At 49.8% G+C, this 27,579-nt stretch overlaps 2 protein-coding genes across 3 annotated transcripts in view; one reads left to right on the top strand and one right to left on the bottom strand.

Moving 5' to 3' along the window:
* Window positions 1-13,687, top strand: part of PDE6A (phosphodiesterase 6A) — a 79,691-nt gene extending 66,004 nt beyond the window's left edge. The window contains exons 18-22 of the mRNA XM_040239616.1: window positions 3,655-3,718; window positions 3,980-4,054; window positions 4,722-4,805; window positions 7,113-7,260; window positions 7,666-13,687. Coding sequence (XP_040095550.1) covers window positions 3,655-3,718; window positions 3,980-4,054; window positions 4,722-4,805; window positions 7,113-7,260; window positions 7,666-7,739 — 445 coding nt within the window. The 3' untranslated portion in view covers window positions 7,740-13,687. The remainder of the gene's footprint in view (window positions 1-3,654; window positions 3,719-3,979; window positions 4,055-4,721; window positions 4,806-7,112; window positions 7,261-7,665) is intronic.
* PPARGC1B (PPARG coactivator 1 beta) overlaps window positions 9,075-27,579 on the bottom strand; it is a 121,133-nt gene continuing 102,628 nt past the window's right edge. The window contains exons 9-13 of one of the 2 annotated variants that reach the window (XM_040239586.1): window positions 26,588-27,374; window positions 23,189-23,264; window positions 21,041-21,162; window positions 17,724-17,878; window positions 9,075-16,567 (exon numbers count right to left, since the gene is read on the bottom strand). In XM_040239586.1, the coding sequence (XP_040095520.1) occupies window positions 16,467-16,567; window positions 17,724-17,878; window positions 21,041-21,162; window positions 23,189-23,264; window positions 26,588-27,374 (1,241 nt within the window). In that variant the 3' untranslated portion in view covers window positions 9,075-16,466. The remainder of the gene's footprint in view (window positions 16,568-17,723; window positions 17,879-21,040; window positions 21,163-23,188; window positions 23,265-26,587; window positions 27,375-27,579) is intronic. The other variant, XM_040239587.1, reaches the window with a different exon arrangement.

Consider the following 27,579-nt stretch of genomic DNA (forward strand, 5'->3'; position numbering starts at 1 on the left):
CGCAGCTGAGCAGAAGTAATGTTTGCTTTGGGCCTGGTGCGCAGGAGCCCATCCTGGTGATTAATATGATGCAGGTGATAGTGATGAAGATAAGGACCATGGTAGCACTTATAAGGTCATCTTGTGTATTGGTCACAGTAACCCCTAGGACAGATATATTGCATTGAGCCCATGAAATTGCTGACTTTCAACTGTTGTTTTTTTTTTAAACTTTTTAATGTATAGCTGACGAACAATGTTGTGATAGTTTCAGATGAACTGCAAAGGGACTCAGCCATACATATCCATGTATTATCCATTCTCCCTCAAACTCCCATCCAGGCTGCCACATAACATTGAGCAGGGTTCCATGTGGTATATATTAACAGTAGGTCCTTGTTGGTTATCCATTTTAAATTCAGCAGGATGTGCGTATCCACCCCAAACTCCTTAATTATCCTGTTCTCCATCCTTCCCCCTGGCAATCAAAGTTCCCTAAGTCTACTAGTCTGTTTTGTAAGTTCATTTGTATCATTTCTTTTTAGATTACACATATAAAATGCCATATGATATTTCTCCTTCTCTTACTTCCCTCAGTATGACGACCTCTGGGTCATCCATGTTGCTGCAATTGACTGTTTGTGACCCACAAAATCAGAATTTTGTACAACCCAACCTAATGTGATTATCTTGTTTCACCAAAGATCAGAGAGAGCCTCAAAGACATAAGTCACTTGTCCTGGATATGACAACTAAGGACAAGAGTGAGGATCTAATTGCTCGGTCTGACTCCAAAGCCTTGCACTGAATTTCATACTGTTCAACTTCATCCGCCCCCACAATTGATGACTCTCACCCACCTTGAGGATAAGGTTCAAATTTCTCCACAAGTCTTCAGGACTTACTCTAGCTCTCTTCTGCACAATAACCATGGTGTCCTCTTTCATCCTGACACTGCCGTCTACCTCACTCTGCATGTCTAATCTATCCCCAAGCCATGCTGAGTTTACTTTTAAATGCCTTGTCTGTCTGGATACTTCATTTTATTGCCACATCCATCTCTTGTCTGGACCCTTCAATGGCTTCCTAACTGGGCTTCTGGGACCTCATTACTGAAGCCACTGTGTTGTTCTCTGCAAAATGCAAATATGACCCCTCCCCCACTCTTCAGTGACTCTTCTTGTTGCTCTTAGTATGAAAATGTTCCTGCACCTGGGCTCTGGGTCTACCCTGTTCATCTCAGGTCCCCTCTCAACCCCTCTCCCACCTGCTCCCTGAGCCCCTCCTTGCTTCCAGGCTTCCAGCAAGGCCTTTACGCTAGATGGTCTCTCTCTGCCTAGAATGTGTTTCCCCTCTGCTCCTTACGTGACTCCCCGCAGGCCTCTCTGGGTCCCTAATGCCTAACATAGCATCTTGGTCAAGGAACACCTAAGGCCACAGTGCTGAAGTGAATGTAATGCCTTGTCTTTAGGGTACGAAGCTTGGGGCTGACTTTTCTGGTGTCCAAGGGTCCCCCCCCCAGCCCCCAGCCCATGCACATATCAAATATCTATCTATAAAACAAACACTTAGGTGTTTCCCTAACTCCTGGGAGTAATTGTCACATGCTTTCTTCACCCAGGGAAAGTAAACATCCAGAGCTCTCCTGAACACTGACAGGTAACAAGGAACCAGTGACTCCTGGATGTGCAACCAAACATTCATTTGCTTAATGTGTTTGACAGTAAGCGTAGCAAGTTGACAGCACTTAACATTAAGCATCAGGCATGTGTTCTGATGCAATTACAAGGAATAAATGTTTTCCTATGGGACTTCTCTGTGGCTCATATGGAAAGAATCTGCCTGTAATGCAGGAGACCCAGGTTTGATCCCTGGGTCAGGAAGATCCCCTGGAGAAGGGAATGGCAACCCACTCCAGTATTCTTGCCTGGAGAATCCCATGGACAGAGGAGCCTGGTGGGGAGTCCATGGGGTCACAAAGAGTCGGACACGACTACACGACTAACACTACAACTGAATGTGTTCCTAAGAAGATGGATGCATTCCTGAAAGCTTATTTACTTAAAGAATTTTTTGAGTTTTTGAGGGTTTACTTAAAGATAGTTAAACTTGTTAATATTTCATAACTCTTAAGACCTCCCAGACCAGCTTATGTAACGTATGCCAGATATAGCTGGTTAATTGTAAAATCATCCAAGTGTTAGTTAGGTTCAGAGCCCCAGGCTTCTCCAACTATCCCCCTCAGTCTCTGCCCATCCTCTCACCAAGTGGGGTTGACTCTCCCAGCCAGGGATTCAGGCCCTCCTGCTGCCCTTCCTGAGCTACTGCAGCATCTCCCCTTCCTTCCTCCCTGCCTCCCTCCTTCTCTCTGCTCTGTCCCACAGGTGCCGCCAAGCAGCTCTGATGAGTCATGATCCAACCCTGAAACATCAATGCGCTCCCTGCTTATTGGATACACCTGCACTCCCCAGCATGGGATTGACACCCACAGCACATGAGCCTGGATTCCCATCCCAGACTTCATGCCACTGTGCCCCATCTCTGAAATACCTTATCAAATTCCCTCCTCTTGCTCCAATTCTTTTCACATGGTCCTTCCCTTTCTGTCTTATGTCATACCTAACTATGTAACAATACCTGTCTTACCTTCCTATTACTGTGAAAGTCTTTTAACAGTTTATCTTTCAATCCTTTCTTTCCTCAGTCCGTTCCTCTACTTCTTAACATAAGGCTTCCTCACAATGATCAGGGTCGTCCTTCTCCTTTCATCATGCATTACCTGATGGGGCAAAAAGTAGTTCTCAGGAGAGGAGCAAAAAAATCTTAGATAATACAGTGATCTGTGGCCCTCCAGAGGTACAGTATGTCTGTGTTATTAAAATTTCATGGTGAAGTGGTTATAGGAAAGATGTATAAAAAGGTTTTTTGACAATAGATCAGGGAGGATGAAGAGAGAAAGGTTGAGAAATAACTGTTCCATTCTAGTCAGAAGGAACTCGGAGGATGTGATGAGATTTAAATGAAATTGATATTTATAAAATGCCTAGAACAGTGTGGGGCACCTAATGTATAGAAACCCAACATATGTTCCTGATAATTGCCAGTTTATTGTGCACGTGGGCTTCCCCAGTGCCTCAGACAGTAAAGAATCTGCCTGCAATTTAGGAGACCCCAGTTTGATCCCTGGATTGGGAAGACATCCTGGAGAAGGGAATGTCAACCCACTCCAGTATTCTTGCCTGGAAAATTCCATGGACAGAGGAGCCTGGCAGGCTACAGTCCATGGGGTCACAAACAGACACGACTGGCTAACACACACACGTTGTGCACATAATATATCTAGGCACTATGCTAAGATTTTTACACACATTATCTCATTGAATCTTGCACTCACTCCATGAAGAAAGTAGCAGTATTATTACAGACAAGGAAACTGCGGCACAGAGAACTTAGTTTAATTGCTTAATGCCAAACTCCTAATAACTGACAAAGGCAGGATTTAAATTTGTTTGACTTCAAAACCTGACCTTCAGATACAGGTGGGCATTGACACCTCTGCTCACAATGGGATGAGGCCACCTACTAGTAGGGGCAGAAAAAGAAGAGATAGATGGAATCAACCAGATATACAGCACTGGCTGCCTCCGGACTGATGGATGGTGTCCTTGTGTGCAGGGCCATGATGATGACCGCCTGTGATCTCTCAGCCATCACCAAGCCTTGGGATGTGCAGAGCAAGGTACGCACTCCTCCTGTCCTGAGGAGGAGAATCCCAGTCCTGGTGACAGCAGCTAATGCAGCTTGGATTCTCTAGCTGCTGAGGCAGCCCACTGCTCCATCATCCTCTGGCAAGACGTGGCAATCCCTTAAGATGACATAGAGTAGGGTGGTAGGGCAGGAGTGGGGTGTTTTTTGCTGAGCTGGAAGCCCAAGCGGGATGGGAGCAGGGGTAGGACCGGAGCTGGGACCTGACTCCGTGGAGGACGTCTGCCTGTTGCAGGTGGCTCTGCTGGTTGCTGCTGAATTCTGGGAACAAGGTGACCTGGAGCGCACGGTGCTGCAACAGAATCCCATTGTGAGTAAAGAAGGGACCTCAGCCTGATACTGGGCGTGTGATCTTGTTCTGGTGGAGAGCAGTGACCTGGCCATGATGGAGAGATGTGCCCCTTCATCCTTGACACACAGATGTGTGACCTTACCACAGAGATGACCTTCCCCTAATGCAGTGGTTCTCGAAGTGTGTTCCCTGGAGACCACCATCAACCTTGCTACCTGGGTACACATTAGAGATGCAAGTCCACAGACCACTCCACCCCTCCCCCGCTGTGCACACCCTGGACCTACCTGGACAGAAACTCTGGGGGTGGGCCCAGCAACATATTCCCTCCCAAAGTTTGGAGACCCTGCTCTAAGGTGTATCCTTGGCTCAGTCAGCTCAGTCGAGATTGACAAGTGGCCAAAATTTAGATTTCCCTTTCAGTTCCAACAGTCTAGGAGTCTACTTCCCATGGCACTGTGCTAACAGCACAGACCATGCAAGGGGAATACCTGTCCATCTATGAATCTATCGATGTTGAAAGTAAACTTGGCTGGAATGGTCTGCTGGCTCCCCACCAGACTCAGGGAGACCAGTGAGAGGGTTTTTGTTTTGGAAGAATGCTTCACTTTATAGGTAGGATGGGTTCCGTGCTGCATCAGCCCAACAGGGGCCCAGTGCAATTAACTCTCTCTCCCCCTGACAGCCCATGATGGACAGAAACAAGGCGGATGAACTCCCTAAGCTTCAGGTCGGCTTCATCGACTTTGTTTGCACCTTTGTCTACAAGGTAGGTCCTTCGCTTTCTCAGGCCCAACAAAATGTCTCTGATGAGCCTGGGATTCCCAAATGATATCAGGAATAAAAAAACCCTGGCAAGTGACCTGTGAGTGCTACTTTACAAAATGCATCTCACCTCCAGTGGCATTTGGTTGTCAGGACAGCCCCGTAAGAGCTTCTGTGACTTTTCACCCAGGCCAGAGCCTGGAGCTTCATACATCCTAAGTGAAGTTTGCTCAGTCGTGTCTGACCCTTTGCGACCCCATGGACTATACAGTCCATGGAATTCTCCAGGCCAGAATACTCGAGTAGGTAGCCTTTCCCTTCTCCAGGGGATCTTACCAACCCAGGGATCTAACCTAGGTCTCCCACATTGCAGGCGGATTCTTTACCAGATGAGCCACAAGGGAAACCCAAGAATACTGGAGTGAGTAGTCTATCCCTTCTCCAGTGGATCTTCCTGACCCAGGAATCGAACCGGGGTCTCCTGCATTGCAAGGTGGATTCTTTACCAACTGAGCTATCAAGGAAGCCCGGAGTTGTTCAGTAAATAGTTGTGGGTCAAATGATGTATCATCTTTTCAGGCAGAGACATGGGGAGCATAGCAGATACATGTCCAGTTAACTTCCCCAGCTGGCGGGAATATGACAGGTCACAGTTACTCAATTGTCGAAAGATACTCTGAATTTTCTCTTTGAGCTCTGGCTCAATGTTAAAATCTCCCTCTTGAGAAACCCGCCATGCCCCTATCCATATTATCTGTGCCACCATCCACCTCCCATTGGTTATTTTTATTTTGGCTATGTTACACGAGGAGACAGATGTCAGAGAGGAGAAATGACAGGGCCAGGACACAGCATCAGAGGGGGAGGGGGAGCCTGACCCTGTATTTGAGGGCTCTTTCTGCTGCGTGGGGGCTTTCCTGATAAGCCCCCTTTCATTGGTAAGGAATCCACCTCCAATGCAGGAGACCCCGGTTCGATTTCTGGGTCAGGAAGATCCACTGGAGAAGGGATAGACTACCCACTCCAGTGTTCTTGGGCTTCCCTTGTGGCTCAGCAGGTAAAGACTCCACCTGCAATGCGGGAGACCTGGGTCTGATCTCTGGGTTGGGAAGATCCCCTGGAGAAGGGAAAGGCCACCCACTCGAGTATTCTGGCCTGGAGAATTCCATGGACTACATAGTCCATGTGGTCACAAAGAGTTGGACACGACTGAGTGACTTTCACTTTCACCTGAGCTGCAGCCCTTCTGCCCGCAGAGGGCGCACGAGTGCATCTCTGATAAACGCAGACTAACGAGGATCCTCCAAGCAACAGGGCAGGGTAGCTGATGCTCTCTGTGATCATCAGTAACATACAAAACAATGGGGACTGGGCTAAGAGCTTTACGTGCATTATCACAGCAACTCCATGAGGTACCGTCCCAATTTCATGGGGACCTGCCCAAGGTCACACGGCTGCTGGCAGAATTGATCTGAGCACAGTTAGCTCTGGCTGAACTCTGAAGTGGACCCTGGATGTGCCATTCTCACCTTATGCAAATCTCTGCCAATCTGCATCTCCATTTCTTCACCCAAAAATCTAGGAGTGAGGAGTCTCATTGTCCCACCTGGCAGGAGTTTTCTGAGGACCAAAGGAGACACAGAGCATCACAAACTGTCACGTGCTGTGCTTAAAGGCATTATTTTTATTCTAGGGCTAAGAGACTGTTAGAATCCTCGTCGCATCTTTGTGCCCCAGACCTTGTGTTGGGCCAAGGTCACCCCCGTGAACGAGCAGAGATGTGCCTGCCTCCCCAGCGCACAGCTCCGGAGGCAGACTAGCGGAGGGAGTCACTACAGTGAAGTGTGAGGTGGGAATGCAAGGTTTGGGGAACTGCTAACAGAGGATTCGACTTACCTTGGGGATCAGAAGAGGCTTCTCTGGGGAAGTGATGTCTGAGTAGAGCCCTCAAGGGAAAAGAGGGGGAAGTTAGAGAGTTCCAGCAAAGCGACGAGCTGGTGTGAGGCCCAGACAGAGATCTTGCATGTCCGGAGCGTTCCAATTGGTGATGAGGAAGACCACTGGGTCTGGGAGCCTTGTGGAGTTTGTGATCCATCCTGAAAGCCAGGTGGTGCCACAGGAGGGTATTACGCAAGCCAGGTATGGGACCTTGTGACGGAGGGCCCTGCAGCGTCGTCTCCAACACCGCTGGGTGATGGAAGCTGCCACCCCCCTGGGGAAGCTCACTCCAGTGAGGACGTGACACACTGCGCTCTGCCTGGAGCCGGATCCCAGGGCTCTGTGCCTGTGCCAGAGGCTCTGTCTCTTGCAGGAATTCTCCCGTTTCCACGAGGAGATCACTCCCATGCTGGATGGGATCACCAACAACCGCAAGGAGTGGAAAGCGCTTGCTGATGAGTACGAGACCAAGATGAAGGGGCTGGAGGAGGAGAAGCAGAAACAGCAGGCAGCCAACCAAGGTTTGCGGAAAGGGGAGGATGGGGGGGGGGTTCCAACCCCACACACACTGGGCACTCACAACCACAGAGCCTTACACACGTAGGCCCATTCAGGCCACTCCACAACCCAATTGCCCCCATTCTACGCGTAAGACAGCACAGAGGCTCGCAGAGGTGAAGTGTCGTGGTCAAATCACACCGTTAGCAGTGGCACAGCGTGGTTCCCAAGACTGAGGCTCCCAGCAAAGGAGCCTCCCCTCTACTCCTCCCCAACCGCCCCTGACCAGAGTAGGACAAACTCCAAGTGGTGGATGTAGGACCTCCAAAAGCCCTTGAGTTTGCAACTCTTGGTCCAAACAAGGTCAGAGGGAAAGACCGCGGCAGCCTCCTCTCACCTGGTGTGTTGTCTTTCCTGACTGATTGCAGCAGCCGCAGGAAGTCAGCCCGGCGGAAGGCAAGCTGGGGGCGGGCCTGCATCCAAGTCTTGCTGTGTCCAATAGCAGAGCGAGGACCCAGGGCCCAGGCCGGCCCCACCCTTCATGGACGAGAGGACCCAGGCCGGTGGGAAACCACACATCACCTGCTCGAGAAGTCAGAGTTGTGGGGCTTGAAAACTGAAAGAGAATTTAGTTTACATCTTTCCTAGTGGCTTTCAAGCCTCTTTTTCAGCTGTGAGAACTTTTTATTGAGTGACAACCGACATTTTAGCTTTCACAGACCCAAACATTAGTGCCAGACTCACCTACTTACCTAGAATCTTTTGTGTTCTTATACTTTCATTTTATAGTACACAAATATGCAATCATTCACAAAAGTAGAGAATTATACAATGAATTGACTCCTACCCATCAAGCAGATTCTAACATCAGGATTTTTGCTGCATTTGCTTCATCTGTCCTTTTAGAGTTTTCTTTTTTTTTTTCCTTTGCTGAAATATTTAAAAGCAAATTCCAGGCATATCATTGACTCCTGCATTATGCATCTTTAAAGATGAATAGGTGTTTTCAAACATAATCACATCACGATCACACGCCACACATGAACCCCTAATATCCAGTTGTGGCAGATACTGTGATGAGCTGCCCAGACCCTTTACACAGTCTTTACTGAAGACTGTGGTCTCAGCAGTGATGAGCACTGTCAACAAGCAGCCCTCAGACTCAGTCCCTTCGGGATTACCTCATCCTCAGGGAGACAGTTTGCCTGAGGGTGGTGGCCTGCAGCCAATGACAGATCCATGCCAGGTGTTAAGGCCTGGCCATACTGGCTCAACCAAGGACAACTTCGCAGCAATAACACACACATCCAAGATGAAAGGTCCTGGGAGATGCCACTCTTCACTGCTCTCACTGGGAGTAAGTAAGCAAAGGAAAATGTTTCAAGTTCACCCAAATATGGTACACAATTCAAGTCTCTTTTCCATATTCTGTCCAGAGACTGTTTCACAGTTGTCAAATGGCAAGTATCTTTGCCTGAAACCATAATGTCAAAATATCGCTTTTAGCACATATATGTAGTGTGTGTGTGTGTAAAAGCAGATATACCAAAACAAGGGAGTCCTTGTTCAGAAGGTGGTATAGCTTTATAAGTCATACTGGCAAAAAGCTGGTAATGGAACAATGTTATGGGAAGCGAGTCTGAATGGTTCTTTGTGATCCATGAAAAGTGCTATGAAAAAAGGACAAGCAAACTTGGAAAGTTTTGGAGAGGCACCCTGGGCTGAGGTCTTCTCTGAGAGATGACCCTGAAACTAGAAGCCTTTTCCTAGTTAGCAGCCGGAGCAACCCTCAACAAGCACATAGGACCCAATAAAGAAAGACACACCTGGGCAGAGCTGTGGGTGGTATTTTCTTTTTAATCTCCATAGTGTATTTGTTAAGTTTATTTATAAGCAGATCACTTCACTATTTACAGTACATGAGCATAGAGATTCTACAGTTTTTGTGATGTAAACAATAACTCCACAGTGGAGTTTGAGAAAAGAAGCCAGTTCTGAAGTATTTACAGACATTAAAATAGAACTTTATACTCACAGAATAATAATACATAGAGCAATTTGGTTAAATTATCTATGAAACTATAGAATCTGACAATGTACAAATACAGGAAAACATTTTCTCATTTAGAAGGTAAGACAGATAAATCACACCAGAAATAAAATAGGGACGATGACAACCACAATAATTAAAAGCAAAGAAGTTTTCTTCCTTGCCTCTCACAGATAAAGTATTTATATAAATAAGGACACAACCCAACAAAATGGAAAAAATATATAAAAAATCCTCTACCAATTAAAAAAAATAGCAAAACTAAAAACTCGATTCTCAATCATTAGCAGTGTCCTTTAAAAAATTAAAATTTAGCTTTCTATTATAAATAACAAAGCAGATGTGTCCCTCTGTGTAGGTGAAATTCTTGCACCTTTCTCAAGAAATGCATCAATGTAATTCCACACACACACACACACATAAGCGTGCACACGTGCAGACACACACACACACACACAGCCTTGCACTCACGCACCCCAGGCTGTAGTTACCTTGTTGAGCTTCCTATTAAATAATGCCCCCTACAGTAGTACCCCTGGGGATACCCAAACCTCACAAGGTGAGCCATTCCCTGGTTTGACCCTGTTACAGAGCCGAGGAAAGCCCTGGCTTCCTATTGCTCAGAATTCTCTAGGCTGCATGATCACACCAAGAGAAAAGGATTTGAGTCCAAGATTTGGAAATGCTGGAAGGGACCATAGGGACCACCTTGCCCAGTCAATTAAGGCTAGCTACAGACACCATCTCTTTAGAAACCTGGGGTGGGTGGGGTGAGGAATCTTGGGTTGGTTTCAACATTAGCAGCCACCTCTGGAAGAAGCAGATGCTCCAAGCCAATGCTAATGCTAGTATCGCAGCACAAGGAGGTGAAAGGGGTGGGTGGGTGTGAATTTCCGGAGCAGACTGCCCCACGTCACACTTCTGGATGGCCATCTTCCACTGAAACCATTTGGAAATCCAAGCGGTCCACTTCCCTGGTCCACTGACCACCCTGACCACACACCCCTTGAGATTTCCAACCTCTTTCTGTTGGAATCAGAACATTCCTCAAGAAACAAAGTTGGGAGTAGTTTATGACTTTTTATTCCTAACACAAAAACATTGACAAGATTTTTAAATACAAAATACAAAACAAGCAAACAAAAGCTGTTTGGCTATTCAGTAGACCATATCAAAGGCCACAGCCAGACCCCCCACAAAATCCTCATGCACAACCTCTCTGCTTGTCCTGAGGGTCCAGTGGGGGCCACCTGGCAGAGGTTCACTTATAAGGTCAGCAGCTGGGCTGCCAGTATTGCAGTTACAGTAAACCCCTCCTGGGCACTTGGGCCGGGTCCACTCGTGTTTCCGCTGCCCTCAGGAGAGCTAGTGTATTTTTCAGTCTGAGTGGTTGCTTCTGGGGCTTCTGACTGGTGTTACACTGGGCTCTAAACACACAGACAGTTCGCTCATGTCCTTGCATTTCATTCCCAACATTGGTGTTGGACTGCAAGGTGGTCGAAAGGCTTTATTTGCCTTCTATCTGGGTAGCTGGTGGATACAGTCTTTGGCCACTAGATGGCGACTAGACATTGATAAGGCAAAGTGCTGAGGTGGAAGCTGACCAATCCCTTCAAAAGTCACCCATGAGCGAGGCCGGCAAAGTGGAGATCTGGCGGATCCTTTGACAAAACATACAGCACAGAGGGGGTCCTAGCTATAAAACACCTTTTAGAGGCGTTATTGAATAGCCCAGGGACTGACCACCTACAAAACCCTATTCTTTGAGCCCCCAGTTTGGGCAGTTGGATTTCTGTGCTGCTTCTGAATGTGCAAGGCATTCTGATGAAATGGAGTTTTCTGAAAATCTGCCCCACAGAATCTCAGAGCCTCAGCTATCACTGCTATACCATTAAAGGAACAAAAAACAAAAGCTGCCCTAAACATATGCAGTGTGATCCATGCCTCCTGTTGCCCCGTATGTTTTACAATCATTTGAAACAAATGTGTGAAAAGTTAAGCTGTTTTGCAAAAACAAGTGTATTGCTAGTATTGTCTGACAGCAAGAGAGAAACAGCTAAGAGGTCACAACATTCAGATTGAAAGCTGTTTGGTGGGGAGGAAGACAAAGCTAATATGAGATTTGACATCGCCACCCAGCCAAGCTGGGGTTTAACTTCTCACTATCCCCACCAGAAACTATGGCTTAGATCTGTCCTGGGGAGCTGGCCTCCTCATATAAGGTTACTCGGCCAGGACCATGTGGATTTGAATTCCCTGCTAGTTGGTAACCTTGCAGAGAACTCTCACCCTAAACATGAGTTGGGCACAGCCAGAGAATGGAATTGGTTTCATGAGTTAATGATGGCTTCCTGGTGCTCCAGGATGGGAATCTTAGCCCATCAGAGGTGAAAGAGACTTTAGTGCTCAGCCCATCCAATACTCATTCCCATCTGTAAATGAGGAAACAGAGGCCCAAGATCACATAGCAAGTAAGAAACATTGGGTTTCTCACTTTAAGATGGCTTATAGGTAAGTGACTTGCTCTGCAAACCCATTTCAATTGGCTGCACTGTCTTCCTTTTTTTTTTTTTTTAACAAAAATAGGTACCAGATCAAAAAGCATTGCTCCATTTTTTTTAGGACTGGCCCTAGGATGGGCTCTCCCTCGGCTGATGTCTATGAAGGCATCTCTGCCTTCCTCCCTCACCAGCCCCTGGCCCCCTGTCCCAATGCCTAGGAGAGGACCTCACATCGCCCAGGGAGATCCATGTTTGCCAGTGTAGAAACATGGAGCCAGGCTTAGTGTCATGGGTTTCTCAAAGTGCTTTTATTGGTTTAATGCAAAGTCAGCCTCTGCCTGCTTCCTGGGCATTCCACAGCCGGCTCCCAGGGGCCCTCCACTCTATGTCTGTTTCAAGCCAAGGGCATCTCTGTGCATGAAGGTTTCCCAGCTCCCGAGCTCTCCCTCCATTTACCCTGTACCCCTGGACTCAGCAGACAGTCCTGGAGCCCATCTATGTGTGCAAACGTCTCAGGGACTTGGGGCCCAGCTTAAACATATTGCACATAAGCACTAGCCGGGTTCCCTATGCCCCAGTGGGAAGGACCCCTCTTCTTTGGCCATTGAAACCGTTAGGTTCACTTTATTTACTACTATACATTCAGCTTCTTTCCTTGGTCATGTCTGAGGACAATTGCTAAATCACAAACGGTAAGAAAAGACTGCAGTTTCGACATGAGTGAGTCAGATCAACAAATCCGTTGGGGTTGATTCTGCCTCACAGCTGGGACACCCCATCGCTCTAGCTGGGGGCTCGGCTGTCACTGCAAGTGAACCCGGGGCCTGGGACAGGGTTTCAGGCTGTCCATGCGGACGGGCTACACTGTCATGTTGGCCCTGCCCCTCAGCGTGCAGACTGCACACGCCTGGAAGAAATCGCTCTCCAAACATTGACACAGGCTTTAGGCGAGACAGATTTCTCATTGCATCTCTTCCCACGTAAGGACCTGAGTACCGAGTCTTTGCAGTTCAGAGCATCCCCACCCCCTCCTTTTCCTACCCTGGAGCTCCCAAAGCCCCGCCTCTCTCCTGAGCACATTCCACACACAGGGCTATGAGAGCTCACAGCAGCTGCAGACGCCTGACTGGTGCTTTGTATTGATACCTCAAAGCAGTGTTCTGATTGGGGGTCAAGGTGTGATGGGGAGAAGAGGGTCAGGGCCTTAGCTGCACTCCATCCACTCATATTCTTTACCTCTTTGATGCATTTTCCTTCATTAACCAGAGCCCCCGAGAGTGAGGATTCTGATTCAGCCTTGTACCGACTGAGGAAGGAGATGGAAGAATTCCACTTAGCATTTAGATGGAACATATTTGGAAAACACCAGCACGGCACAGAGATGGACAGTACAACCTGCCTTGTGTGGGTGGCTACTAACACAGTCTACTGTAAGCGTGTATGGCAATCACATGTAAACATGACGGAGAGCAAACACTAGGACAGAGCTACAGTGAGATGCTTGCCAATGGCAGCTGCTCCCTCTGGGTGACTCCTTAATTTGGTAGGAAAGAGACCAAGGCTGACTGGTTTTCCTGGAGGGACCTTGGAGTCTCCTTGGTAAATAATACACAGCACCGAATGAGTCTTCGGATGGAGGTTGTCTGCAGGGTTGGTCAATTTTAGAACTTGTATCCTTTCACTTATGGGATGGTGAGAAGAAACTGCTTGATGCCCTCGGCAGGCACCCTCTCCCATCCGCAGGCCCCAGCCCCCAACCTTAAGCATATCACGTCCCAGGACTAAATTCAAATCTCTGCTCAAGGGCCAGCGTCTGACCACCTTCAAGTGCCTTGTATTAATCTGAAGTGAAAAGGCGTCTTCAGCTGACCCAGTAGAGGGAAGAAACTTGTCCTTCACGAAAAATGTGCATTTCTTCACCCTAAGGTACCACCTGCCCGTGGCAGAACCCCTGGTCTAGTGCAATCAGGGAAGAAGCAAACAGGAGAGGCTTAGAGATCTTCTAGTCCAACCCCTCCCAGCACACTGAGACTTAGGGAGAGGAAGGGACTCTGACTTATTTAAGTCACAGAGTTAGTTCTTGGCAAAGCCAGTACTCAACGCAGCTCTCTCCACTCTGAATGTATAGTTCCTTTCTATTTTTTCCACAGGATGAAATTTCAGTTTACTCGTTGGTGCAAATCAGGAGTTAGGGGAGGCATCAGGTGGATTTAAATTCTATTCCATTCTATCCCATTCTATCCCATAATGATTTACTGTGTGCCTACTGTGTGCTAGGCAGTGAACAGCTATAAAGGGAATTTATAATGTACAGACTCGTGCCATGGAAATTCTCCTTTTTGGTCTATCCTTATAAACCCTGCCTTCTTCAACCATATTCCTGTCCACTATTCCTCTTGGCCCCCACCTCCAAGTGGGATTGTGTCAGAGTAGTACTGGGAGTCCTGTGCCAAGGAATGGCTTAAGGGCAATCTTCTCTCACAGGTCAGGACCTGACAGACAGGGATGGGCCAGCATGAAACCTGGCCAGCACAGGGTTCTGTATGACAGAAAACTTTCAAAGATTAGACCAGGATGTCAGATGGGTTAAACTCTGATCAGCTAGTCATGACTGCTCAGAGTGCGGTGATGAGGACTGTTGAGCATGACCAGGTTCAAAGAACATGAGTGCGGTGGTCAACTAGTTATCTCTGCAACTGCCCAAGGATGTGGCAATAGTGGCCCACGCGCCACGTACTTGCTAGATACCACCTTAGAGGCCACAGCTATCAGAGCTGGCAGGGACCTTAGAGATCAGCCTGCCTCATTCTCCTCCTTGGTCCATTTCACAGGAAAAGAAAACTGGGGTCCAGAGAGGTGAAGTGACTTGATACACAGGAACTCAGATTCCCTGTTTCTTCTGGTGCCATTGCTCTCTAACCTTCTCTGTGGTCTTGAAGTATGCTCACCTCTCAGGAGAGGTTTATTGGCCCAGTTGACCTACTGAGGTATTTTATAATCTTAAGAACATAAATAGAAAACCCAAACCCCATAACTACCAATTGCCAAAGAACAAGGCTTGGCATTAGTAATAGATTATATCACTTTGTTTAGTTAAATGAGCCAAGTTCAAACTTTTTTAAGCAGCAGGATCTTTTTTCTTTCAAATACAAAAACTCCCCAAGGAACTCTGATGTGTGAAAAAGACCAAGTTGGAGCCACTCTGTCTGAAGCTGAAGCAGTGCGCTCTTACCCTGGCCATGCTCTCCCTCACAAATGGCCCCCAAGGCACCTCCTGAACATCCAAGGTGGACATGGCTTTGATACCACTCAAGAAACTTTAAAATAAAACCCAATGAGAATGTTTTCTAAGTTGGAAAGGAGCTTGGAGATTGTCTTATCTATCCCCATGCCTCACATCCCCTCCTGCTCCCTGTTACCCTGACACCCAAACAACTTCACAGGTGAAGAAAAGGGGAGTCAAGCTGAAGGAGGATGAGGTGGTAGCTGGCCCCCAAAGGGTGACTGCTCCCAGATCGTCTCTCCGCATCACTCCAGGTGTGTCCCGGAAGCTCTGATGGCGTGTCCACAGGTGTAAGCACACCTCAGGACCCCTTGGATCAAGACTGGTACCAAAGCCTGAACTTGCCCAATATCGATGAGGGAGCTGCCAACTTGCCCCCCAAAATGAGCCCGGAGGCGCCTCGCCTGTTGAACTTTTCAGTTGAACCCACTTCTACCAGTCCTTGCAACTTCGCCTCTTTACCCTGGCTAAGGCAGGAGGAGGGGCCTGGGCTGGGCCACTAAAGTCTCACGGGTTGTGAAATCCTGGGCAAGTCATTTTGCCTCCTGGGGCGCTGCTGGCCTCACCTGGAAAACAGGAATAATGCAGCTCACCCCACCTTCTTTCCAAAGTCCGCGGGGATCTGTGCACTCATGCCCAGGCACAAACTCTAAGTGTGAGCTGGGCACCAACTGTACACGGACCCCAGCTTGCTCAATGAGAGACAAGGCAGCGCTTGGCAGACCAGGCCCAGAAACAGGCCCTCTCTCCATCGCTCCTGATGGTGGCTGCATGCCACTCCTCCCTGATAACTAGGCTTCCGGCCGCCAGCACTTCTGGGGCATTCTGGTAAAGGGAGCAGTGCAGGTCAGTGGCAAACACCTCATGACAGTGCATAGGTAACAAAATCAAGGAAGCAATATAATAATCCCAGGCACAGGACATCTGAGCCATAAATACATTATTTTAAGGATATACTTTTTTTTCTTCAATTAGAAATGAGTTTATAATCCTGATTCTATTCACGAGTAACAATTTCATCATCACACACTACAGACGAGAAATGGTATGGTGAACACAGCTGCACATCTACGAGGGGACGTCGGTCAGGGAGGAAGGGGAGGTGGGTGCCAGACCAAGCATCTGGCGCGCACCCAGGACACCCGTCGGAAGCGAGGACACTAATGTGGCAGTGGAACATCAACACCATGGAAACTCACAGACAGAAGCAGCTTTGTTCAATGTAAACATTGATCTTTTTTTTTTTTTTAAAAGGACAGCAGTTCCGAGTTTCTCTCTCTCTCTCACGCGCTCGCTCTCTCTCCTTCTCATATACTTAATTTCTTTGAAAACGTAAACATTTTGGAAGGGCCTTGTCTGAGGTATTGAGGTATTCCTCGAAGGTTAAGGCTGTTATCAGTGCAGGCTCTGCTGGGCCTCCTTCAGTAAGCTGTCAAAATCCATGGCTTCGTACTTGGTTTTCACTGATGCAGGCAGGGCCTCTTCTGAATTAGAATCTGGGCGGGGGTGGAGGAGTCAGTGAGAGGGGAAGGCAGAGCGATTCAGAAAGCCTGCCAATCAGAAAATCTGCCACCAGGGTCAGCCCCACGGAGCGGAGGTGGCCTGAGGTTTCAGACAGCAGTGGGCAGTGGTTCTGTGCTCCTCTGGGCCACCTCTGCCATGTGGGTGGTGTCTTGGGGGCTCAGCTGCCCTGGTTGCAGGCTGGGGATGCCTGAATCAGAGCCCTCCCCCCAGGGCTCCTTTCCTGCTCCACCAGCCTCTAATTCTCCTTCCCCTAATGGTTTCTTGCCCTTTAGGAAACCAGCGCAGAAGTCACATAAGGCAGACAACTACGATGTCCTCAGTGCGTGGCTGGGGAACTGTGTCCCTACGGGGGACACAAAGTCAGGAGCACTGCCTGGCCAGGTGCCTCCGGGGTCTCCTGACACTCAGATCTGCACTGTGGAGGCTGCAGCAGACTCTGGCCTACCATGAACTCCCTCCGAAATTGTACTTGTCCCTCTTTACCAACTTGTCCCCAGACGGTGAGGGCAAGGTAACAATATTGTTTCGCTGTGGCCCAGTTAACGGACAAGGCTGCTGCCTGTCAGGGCCACCATGGATGGCAGGGCGGCTACCGGCCCTGTGAGGTCACAGACACGGCAGCCGTGGTTCTGCCACCTGGCTGCGAACACAAGGCTGGACCTTCCAAGGGACCACGAGAGGCTTCATCTCTTTGGTACCAGTCCTGGCATAGGGCAAGATGGGCCAGAGGCCAGACGGAAAGCAAGAGGACAGCCTCCAGGCCAAGTGGCTGCCAAGTTACTCCCACCAGCATGGGTGAGCCTGGTCTTCCCCCATGGCTCGGGGGTAAAGAATCTGCCTGCCAATGCAGGAGACATGGGTTCAATCCCTGGGTCAGGACAATCCCCCAGAGAAGGAAATGGCAACCCACTCCAGTATTCCTGCCTGGGAAACCTCATGGACAGAGAGCCTGGTGGGCTGTACTCCCTGGGGCCACAAAGAGTTGGACACGACTCAGCGACTAAGCAACAATCACAGGGCAGCCTGGGCATGGGAGCCATGTCCAGAGGGGGCTTTCGGTTCAATAAAGGAGGCCACTGCCCCCGGAGCTTTGGGTATGAGCAGGAGGCACAGGGCCTGCATACTCACCGTAGTCAGTATAGCGGGGCCAGCAGAAGTGCCGGAGCCCCCCGTAGCTCAGCTGGAAGGAGGGCTCGCTGCGCTTCCTCAGGGCGGCGCCATTCCTCAGGGATAGGGCTGCGTGCTCAGAACACCGGTAGGTGATGAAGCCATGCTTCTCGCCTCTGGAAGGAGAGGAAATGGGCAGCATGTCACTGGGCCAGCCTGGTGGGCACTGTCAGACCAGCTGCTACCAGGTGAGGGGCAGGAAACCACGAGTCATGAGTCAATGGCTCATGACTGTGTCGCATGGCTCCCCGACAGACACGATGACGGCCACTGGGTTGGCAATAAAGCACTAATAAGTGCTGGCCGCCACCCATCGCCTCACATGCTCTTCAGACCCCTGTGACCAGGAACTGCTGTCCTCTCTCCCTCTGGGACGAGGAACAGGCTCTGAGTTCAGGATTTGCCCAAAGACAGAGGGCAGAGCAGGGACTCACACCCAGGCTTCCTGCCGTGAAATCTGAGGCTCTTCGTAGTCCTCTCTGTTTCCTTCATGATCCCCATTTTTCAGGATCGGCCACACCTACGCTCCATCCTACCACTCCCACACCCTTCAAAGTCAGCCTCAGCTGCCACTTCTTTTTTTTTTAATTAAACATTCATTCATTTATTTGGCTGTGCTGAGTCTCTGTTGCAGTGCATGGGCTTTCTCTAGTTGCGGCACTTGGGGTGCTCTTCTTGCAGCACACGGGCTCTAGAGTGCACGGGCTCAGTAGTCATGGCAAGCGGATTCTCTAGCTGCACACAGGGTCTCTAGTGGTGGCACACAGGCTTAGTTGCCCCATGGCATATGGGATCTTAGTTCCCCGACCGGAGACTAAATGCACGTCCTCTGCATTGGAAGGTGGATTCTTAACCAGTGGACCACCAGGGAAGTCCCTCAGCCGCCACTTCTTTGGCTGTTAACCTGTCCTTCACCTTCCCTAAGACCGCTGATGTTGCACATACGTCTCCTCCTTCATGCCTGCCTATTCAGCATTCTCTCCCTGCCCTCTGACACCACCACCCAGTGCTCAGCTGGGCTCAGGGCACCAGGGAAAGGCACAAAACAGTGACCCTCCTTGGCTGTAGTGATTGTTCAAGCATGAACCTGTCACCCAAAACAGAACCCCAAAGATTCCATGCCATATCTTTGCTGGAACTCCTGCTTCCCTGGGTAGGAGATATGCTTACGGCTGGAGGTAACCACTTTGCAAGCATGAGGGAAGCCTGCCTGAGAAGAATGCCAACGTGAGGGGGACCTAAAGTCAGATCTACACTCATCAGTTCCACAACCAAATGAATCTTGATCTGTTGGTCTGCTACTCAGACTCCTCAAGGACAGCACCATCCTACCACTCAGCACAGGCCTACCGACCTCGAGTGCCTCACAAACACTCGACTGAATTGCGTTCCTGACACCTCTCTGAACCAGGCCAAGGCTGGAACCCTCTGACTCTAAATATCTGAGACTCCTGAGTACTTTTTAAATCTTAACAAATTGAACTGTCTCCTGAGAGATTAATTTGCTTGCTTTGTTTTTTACATGCTACCTTCATGGGATATCCTGAAGACTGCACAGAACGTACAGAGTTTAATTTGCGTCATGACTTTTTAAAACAAATTATGACAAAAATGCATATCATAAAATTTACCACCTTTATTATTGTTCAGTGTATGGTTCAGTTGTGTTAAGTACATGTGTGCATGCTAAGTGGCTTCAGTCGGGTCCGGCTCTTAGTGACGCTATGGACTGTAGCCCACCAGGCTCCTCCACTCATGGGATTTTCCAGGCAAGAACACTGGACTGGGTTGTCATTCCCTGCTTCGGGAGATCTTCCCAACCCAGGGTTTGAACCCATGTCGCTTACATCTCCTGCACTGGCAGGCGGGTTCTTTACCACCAGAGCCACATTGTGTTAACTTACGCTGTTGTAAGATGGATCTCTAGAAATTTTTCATCTCGCAAAACTGAAACTTTGAACCCATTAAACAACAACGCCTTATATCCTCTTCGCCCAGCCCCTGGCCACCACCATTCTACTTTCCATGTCTATGCATTTAACTCCTTTAGAGCCCTCATGTAAGTGGAATCACACAGTATGTGTCCTTTTGTGACCGGCTTATTTCACCCAGCATAATGTCCTCAAAGTTCATGCATGCTGTAGCACGTGACAGGATTGACTCCCATCCTTCTTAAGACTAATATTCCACGGCATGCATATACATCTTGCTTATCCATTCTTCTTGAGTTGTTGCCAACTCTTGGATATTGTGAATAACAGTGCTATGAACATGCATGTGCAAATACCTCTTCAAGATCTTGCTTTCAATTCTTCTGATTATATACCCAGAAGAGGAATGGCTGGGCCAAATGGTCATTTTATGTTTAATTTTATGAGGAGTCCCCATACTATTTTCCATAATGGTTGCACCTTTTATTGGCTTGTTTGGGTTCCCATAACATCGGTTGGAAAAACCCAAATGAACTTTTTGGCCAACCCACTACATTCCAACTCATAGCACACAAGGATTCCAGTCTCTCCACATCCTCACTTGTTACTTTTCCATAGCCATCGTAAGGGTTGTGAGATGTGTAATGATTCTTATGTAGAAACTATTTTCTCACTGAAGTTTTTAAAAGTCATTATTAAATTAGAATTTTAAAACCTTAATAACTCAGTTTGCAAGTAATAACAGGAGATACTTCAGAATTATTTCAAATCTGATGAAGTTTTGACACATAAGTTGTGCATTTATATGCAGCCTATTCTTACAGATCTCCCAAGAGATGAAACACTGCTTCCCTGGGTGAGTGGGACACAGGGCTGCAGCTGCAGAAGAACGGAGGGATGGAATAACATGGGGTTTGCAGCCAAGAGTGCAATGCAAGTGTGCCTTCAGCCACCACGGGCTTTTGGCAGCCCCATACCAGCTCTAGGATGGATAACCAGAAGCTGACACATGGGCTGCAGATCTGGCTCTGCCACTAACTAGCTGCTCAGTTGACTTATCTGCACCACCCAGAAAGGAAAGCAATGGAAAGAGTAAGGCTGCATGTATCACACGCAAGTTGGAAAACTGAAGTAAGACAATGCGTGAAAGTTGCCTCGCACTTTAGCAGACTATCAGTACATGTTTGCGGTGATTCCTGGGCTGCACAGCTGTTACTGGTCCTCCCTTCTCCTGTACCTAACGGTAGGTTTGTCCTGGAAGTCTTCTTGGGCAGCTTCAATGTGGTGAGCCCTGAACTGGGACTTCTGCACACCCCTGCTCCCCTCCTCTGTGAGAGCCTGACTCACCTCTTGCTTCTCGTGAGCACCTGGCACTCCACAATCTCGCCAAACACTTCAAAGCGCCTCTTCAGCTCACGAGAGCTCATGTCACTGGAGAGATTTCGGACGTACACCAGGCGGCCTTCGCCCTGCCCGAGGAGGACACAGAGGGACCTGTCATTCGGGTTGCTTCCTAGAGCCCCCTAGATGGCGGGCTCCCACAGAGTCCTCATCCCAGTCCATGCCACCCGGCTGAGCAAGCGACACCAGCTGGGACTGGAGTCAGAGACAGGACAATGACAGGCGCTATCCCAGACGACCTGCCTTATGGGAGGAGGGGGCTGTTAGGCATTGGATGGGAGGTGGCCCGGAAGGGAGCGATTGCGTGCTTGAAGGGAATGAACAGAGACTGGGCGGAGACAGGAGAGGGAGTCACCGCTACTAACGCAGCTTCTGTATCTGTTTGGAGCCTGACTTCTTCTGGCACTGGGGGAGGTGCTGAGGATGCCAGAGGGCGAGCACTGGCGGCCAGGTCGCTACAGGGAGAGGGGGTGGGGAGGGCAAGAGTGGGACCGGGGCCTAAGGATGTGGAGCCACCGTTAGCTTTGGTTTTGCCAGGATACTATGTGGACACTGGTCACCTTTAGGAGCCAGGCCCCTAGACCTACCCAGCAGAGGGGGTGCATCAGGGAAGCCTGGTTGGGACCTCCCCCCAACCCCTACCATCATCTAGTGACTGGATCCAGTTAAAGGCATGGCCATCGGAAGAGTGGCTTTGATTTGCTGGAGAAACTCCAGCTGTGCTCCTGGTGGGCAAGACCACCAGGGTCTGGTCTAGACAGGCTTTCTCCGGAACAGGTTAAGGCCAGCGATCCTCCAGCCATGCACCTCAGAGGGCAGTGGTCCAGAGAGAGCACTGCTGTACAGTCACAAGCACTAGGTATGTTCCCCAGGGTGGCCCAGTTCAGCTCCGTGTAAGAATGCAACCGCCCCCTGCCCACCCTGTCTCTCCTCCCCCAACCCGCCTCCTCCAGGACCTTGAACTCACAAGGCTCTTTCCAGCCTCTGCCCCGCTGTCCTCCTGAACCTTTGCTTGGATGGCTTCTTCCACCCCTTGGGGCCTAGCTCTCTGAAGATGCCCCTCCCAGACAACCATGTAAATAAATCCTCCTCACAAGTCATAACATGATTTGTTTCAGACATCTTAGTCGTGGCGTGATTAATTTCACAGTGCACCTCCCAATCTGTAATTACAGTGTTTACTGCGCGTTGCTTATGAGTCTGTCATCCTCTCCCTTCTGGCCCAACCATAGGAGTGGAGACCTTGTTTGTCTCATTCACTGTTGCCATCCAGCATCTAGAACAGGGCCAGGCATGCCACAGCTACTGAATGGTCACACAAGGATCCCAAGAAGTTGCTCCATGTGGTTTTAAGTACCTGCTTGCAGACAGCTTCGAGGACACCTCTGCGGTATGCATACCTCGAGCGTGCCCTGCCCTGAAGTACCACGTTGTCGGGGGAGGGGGGGCACGTGGGGGCAGGGTGTGGGGGTGGTGGGGTGGGGTGTATGGAAATCCAGTGAGAGTCTTTCTGTGCTTCTGTCTTACTTTCCCTTCCCTCCTTTCTAATGATATGAGGGCACTGACTCTAGCTTCCTAATGACTTTTCCCTGCGTGGTGCTCTGCAACAGGTCCACCAGGCACAGCCTGGGCCTCTGGACTAACTCTGAGGGAGGACTAGAGAGTCAGGCAGGTAGGAAGAGACAGGCTCTCTTGGTCCTTTAGCCCAGATCACACCAGGGGACCCTATACACAGATGAGTAAACTGAGGCTCAAGGAAGTTGCTCAAGGTCACACACAAGTGGAAGCAGGGCTGGCTCTGCTCCCTCATCAGTGCTCACCCCGAGCCCTGTCGAGCCTCTGATACTGAGCCCTAAATCCTCACCAACAGCACACCACCCCACCCCACTCCCAGACTAGTCCGTTGGCTGCATTTTGCACGTGCCACCTCTGATGCCCTTTGGTGACCCTTGTGCTTTTGTAAATGAGAGAAATACAACTATCTCCTGTAGTCCAGATGACCTCAGAGCACTTCAGGTCTCTGAAGCCCCCACACTTCCTGACGCCCCTGCTTGTCCCCATTCACTCTGGGCTCTGGGGCCCCAAGTCACTTACAATGGCCTTTTCCCGCCGCTTCCTGGCATGCCGGACGCTTGGCGTTCCGTCTGAACACGACCCTCTGCTCTCACATCTGTCAGTGAACAAGCAAAACAGACTCACTCACTCTTAGCAGGGACCACAGTGGGGCGGGAGGAGGGCTTGCTCCAGGAGGCGAGTGATGTTTCTGCTGCTTTGTTAGGACTCATCCATTGGTGAAGGTAGGACTAGGGGAGGGAGCCCAGCTCTCCGCCTCAGCGGTGACCACCCAGGGCCGCATGTGGGTCTGAACATGTGACTGACACACGCCTTCTACATTGCTAACCATAATCCCTGTGAACCTTTCTATGTTGTTGGGGGTGGAAAGGCCCTTTCACTTCATTATGGTATTTGATCTGATGAAGAAATATCCTCTGAGGTCTCATGTTTCCTCATTTTTCAGATGAAAATCTTAAGGCTCAGGTTCAAGATGAAATTTGCCCCAAAGCTAAGAAGTGGGGAAGCCAGAGCTAGTCAGAGGTCTGCTGATTCTAGACCCACGGCTCCTCCTCCATTTGTGCTGTCTGGCCAGGCAGCAACCTCGGCCATCATAGGCCCCACACCCCAGGCAGCCAGTGGGCTACTCAGCTGGAGAAGCTCCTGGGTGCCGCATGCCTGCGCCCTCCCAGGCACCTGTCTGCACAACGCCCTCTCTTCCCAGTGGCCAGGCTGCTGGAGGAGAAGAAGCTCAGCATGTAAGGGGGGTTGAGTGCTGACTCTGCCACACACCGTCTGCATCCTTGGGAACACAGCAGAGAATGAGAGCAGGGGCTCTAGAGTCAGCTAGTATTCCAATGCTGATTTTACTACCTCTCTGCTGGTGACCTGGGACCAGCTACTTAAGCCAGTTCTTCATCTGTAAACTAAGGAGAATCAATTATATTTGCCTCCTCAGCCATTTGGGAGGATCAAATCAGAACATACCTGTACATGCTTAGCCCAGGAATAGCTCAGTACTTGCTGGCTATATTTTTCTATTGAACCTCTTTGAGTCTCAGTTTCCTCATCTATAAAATGGGAATGAAAAGCACCTGAGATTCCCTCAAGTAACTCTGTGAAGCTCAAAGAGGGTAATAGAAAGGGATGTGACTAGCAAACTTTAAAGTGCTATATAATAAGAGCACCATGATCTGCTTGCAGCAGCATTGTAAGTCTTCCCCCAGGAAGAGCTGAGAGGGACTCGAAGGCACTGCAAAGTGAAGTAAGTGAAGTCGCTCAGTCGTGTCCGACTCTTTGTGACCCCATGGACTGCAGCCCACCAGGCTCTGAGGAGCCTCTCAGTCCATGGAATTTTCTAGGCGAGAGTACTGGAGTGGGCTGCCATTGCCTTCTCCAGGGGATCTTGCCAACCCAGGGATCGAACCCAGCCGGGCCTCCCGCACTGCAGGCAGATGCTTTACCGTCTGAGCTGCCAGGGAAGCCCTGAAGGTGCCGCAGGGCTTGTTAAACCAGCTCAGAGCCTTCCTGTTGATTGATGTTTGGTAGCAGAAGCAAAAGTAGAGAAATGCTGGTCTGGAGAAGGCTGATGACTAGTTTATCCAACTGACCAGCCATTAAGCTCTGCTAGGCAGCTGAGTAGGAACCAAGTTAACCAAACAACTTTCTCCAGTGAAAGCCAGCCTGAACTTGGCCCAAAAGTGAGAAAGAGGAAAAGGAGAATCCATGGTGATTGAGAGAGGCCCCTGACTCTTGTGCCAAGCCCATGGGTAAAGGGCCTGAACAGGCCAGGAGGGGAAGGAAGCCAAGAAGCTCCAGCTCTGGCCTTGGGGGGTGTGCTTCAACAGGAGAAGAACCTTAGTAGCTCCTGAACAGACGCTGCAGAAGAAACCAGCTAACGTGAACAAAGTCAGGCTAGCTCAAAGCGACCCACTGGGGAAAGGAGAACAGAGCTGAAAGGGGGGCTCAGAGAGGTCTGACAGAAGATGGCTCTGACTAACTGTTCTGGCTTATTACATAGACAGGCTTTTAGAGAAATTGCTCAAAATGAGTTTATTTTAAATAACAGTCCAGGGCTTCAGCACATTAGTGTCTGGGGTGTTGGTGTCCAGAAGTCCCCTAAAATCCAATGCCCAATTAGTTGTCTGCGTACATTTTAATGGGGAAAGGAAGCTTTGTTTTCATCAGATTTTCAATTAAGAGCCACCAGTAGAGATAAGAAAATAGAAAGAGGAATTTTTCTAAGGTTATCTTTCTACTACCTTAATTCTGTTTCTCAGAGTATAGCGCTCTAGCAATGTCATCATTACCCCGGAACTTGTTAGAAATTCTCCACCCCACCCCCGACCTACAAAACCTCAGGCTCAGGAGGCGGGGCCCAGCCACCAGCTTGGCAAGGAGGCCTTCCCGGGATTCTGCTTGCGGCACTACTCTGAACCCAGGAGCGCCATCTGGTGGTCACTCAGGTGCATCTCGAGCAGAGGGTTTGGGACCTGCACCCATGCTCCTAAGCCTCCCCATCCAAAGAGCGGGATCCTGCTGTCATCAGGGAAGAGAAGCAACCTGTCTCCACCAAAAGACGCCAGACTTCCATTCTTTCTGCCCAGCTGCCCACAGAATTCTGGAACGGCTCCTTCTATAGCCCGGTTCAGTGAGCAAAGACGGTATAAGCAAATGCTCATAACACGTCATCCTGGTGTGAAGGAAAAAGCTCTCCCACCGAGTGGCTGACTGCCGGAAGATTGCACAACTCCACAGCACCAAGAAATGAGAATAGACCTTATCATTGCTTTAAAGCCGGGTTTTTGGTGTTTTTTTAAGAACACAAGTTAGAATTATGCTAATCTTTGTTTTACAAGTAAATGTCACATAGGTATTACACTGTATAGATGTGTTGACCCTTGAACAACACAGGTTTGAACTCTGAGGGTCCACCAACACGGGTTTTTTTCAGTAGTAAATACCACACTGTCAGAAGTTGCTGAATCTGCAGATACGGAGTTACCTTGGATGAGGAGAGTCGACTATAAGTTATACACAATTTTTGACTGTATGGAGGATTGGTGTCCCTAATCCTTACCTTATTCAAAGGTCAACTGTATATGTTTACACAAAAACCTACCTATTTTACAAATATAAAAGCAGAAACAGATGAATAAGGTCACAAAAGGCCAAAAGTGCGTTTTCTTCCTCTCCCAAGGCCAGGCTATCTGGACTACTCCTCACTGGACCACTGGACCACACAGCAGGCTTTGCTTGGGTTCAGGACTTGCCCATAACTCCCCAAGGAGTCCACCTCCAGGGCCTCTGACCAGGACACAGGCCACAGGCCACACAGGAAGCTGGGGCCCTGGTCTCAGGGCTCCTCTCTCCCCTGACACCTCAGAACTGGGGGTGCTCAGCTGCCCACCATCCATCCTGAGGCCACCCACCCATCCATACCTGAAGGTCCTCCGTGTGGCTGGTGACCGGGAGCGGCAGGATGAGGAGCCAGAGCTGGAGCGGCTGCGGGGACAGAGCCGCCGACTGGCCTTGCTGGGTGGGCTCTGGTAGGGGCAGTGGTCAGAGCGAGGGGGGCTGACCCCCGAGTCCTCTTCTTCATCGTCGTCCTCCTCATCCTCCTCCTCCACGAGGAAGGTGCTCTCGCCACTGCTGCTGCTGCTGTCTTCAAAGACAGTGTCATACTCGGGGCTCTTACAGGAGGCCAGGTCTTCATCCTCCAAGGCTGTCTCTAGGAGCCCAAAGTGCTTAGTGAGGCTGGCACGGATCTCGTGGTCTCTCAGCAGCGTGCTGTCCTTGGTTGGGGCACCAACATCACAGCTTCCGTCTTCTTCCCTGCCAGTGGCCTGGGCCTCAGCCCGTGGGGGCCCTGGCTGGGGCCAGTCCTTCAGGTGGGCCCCAGACGGCTCCCAGGACCTCAGCACCTTCCTCTGCAGGGCGCAGTCTGGCTTCAGCACCTGGCAGTAGTCGTGGTCGCCGAAGGAACAGGAGAAGGGGCGCTTCTGGCCAGCCTGGGAGGCTGGCTGGGCTGGGGCATGCCGCAGGTGGGACAGGAGCTCGCTCCGCTCTGGGTGCTTCTTTGGCAGCTTGTGGGCAGCCTCGGCGGTGGCCCCGAGCTGGGGACCCTCTGAGGTGGGAGCTCTGTCTTTGCCAGGGCTGTGCTTGATGTCTGGCTTGAAGGGGTCTTCCTCTGTGGGCTTATACGGAGGTGTGGTGGGTGGAGTGAGTCCTACCCAAGCAAGAGGAAAAATGTGAGACAGATCATTTCTCCGAGGAGCACTGAAACCCTCCTTCGGGAGGGCAGAGAAATAGCATGTGTCTCACCACTCTCCAGACCCAGCGGATGGCAGGCATCGCTAATCGATCACTGCATTGCTGACTGAGCCAGGACGAGGCCCGGGACTCCATCTCATACAGTCCTCCAACAGTTTTTC

The sequence above is a fragment of the Oryx dammah genome, unplaced genomic scaffold (assembly GCF_014754425.2).
Source record: "Oryx dammah isolate SB20612 unplaced genomic scaffold, SCBI_Odam_1.1 HiC_scaffold_5, whole genome shotgun sequence".
Lineage (NCBI taxonomy): Eukaryota > Metazoa > Chordata > Mammalia > Artiodactyla > Bovidae > Oryx > Oryx dammah.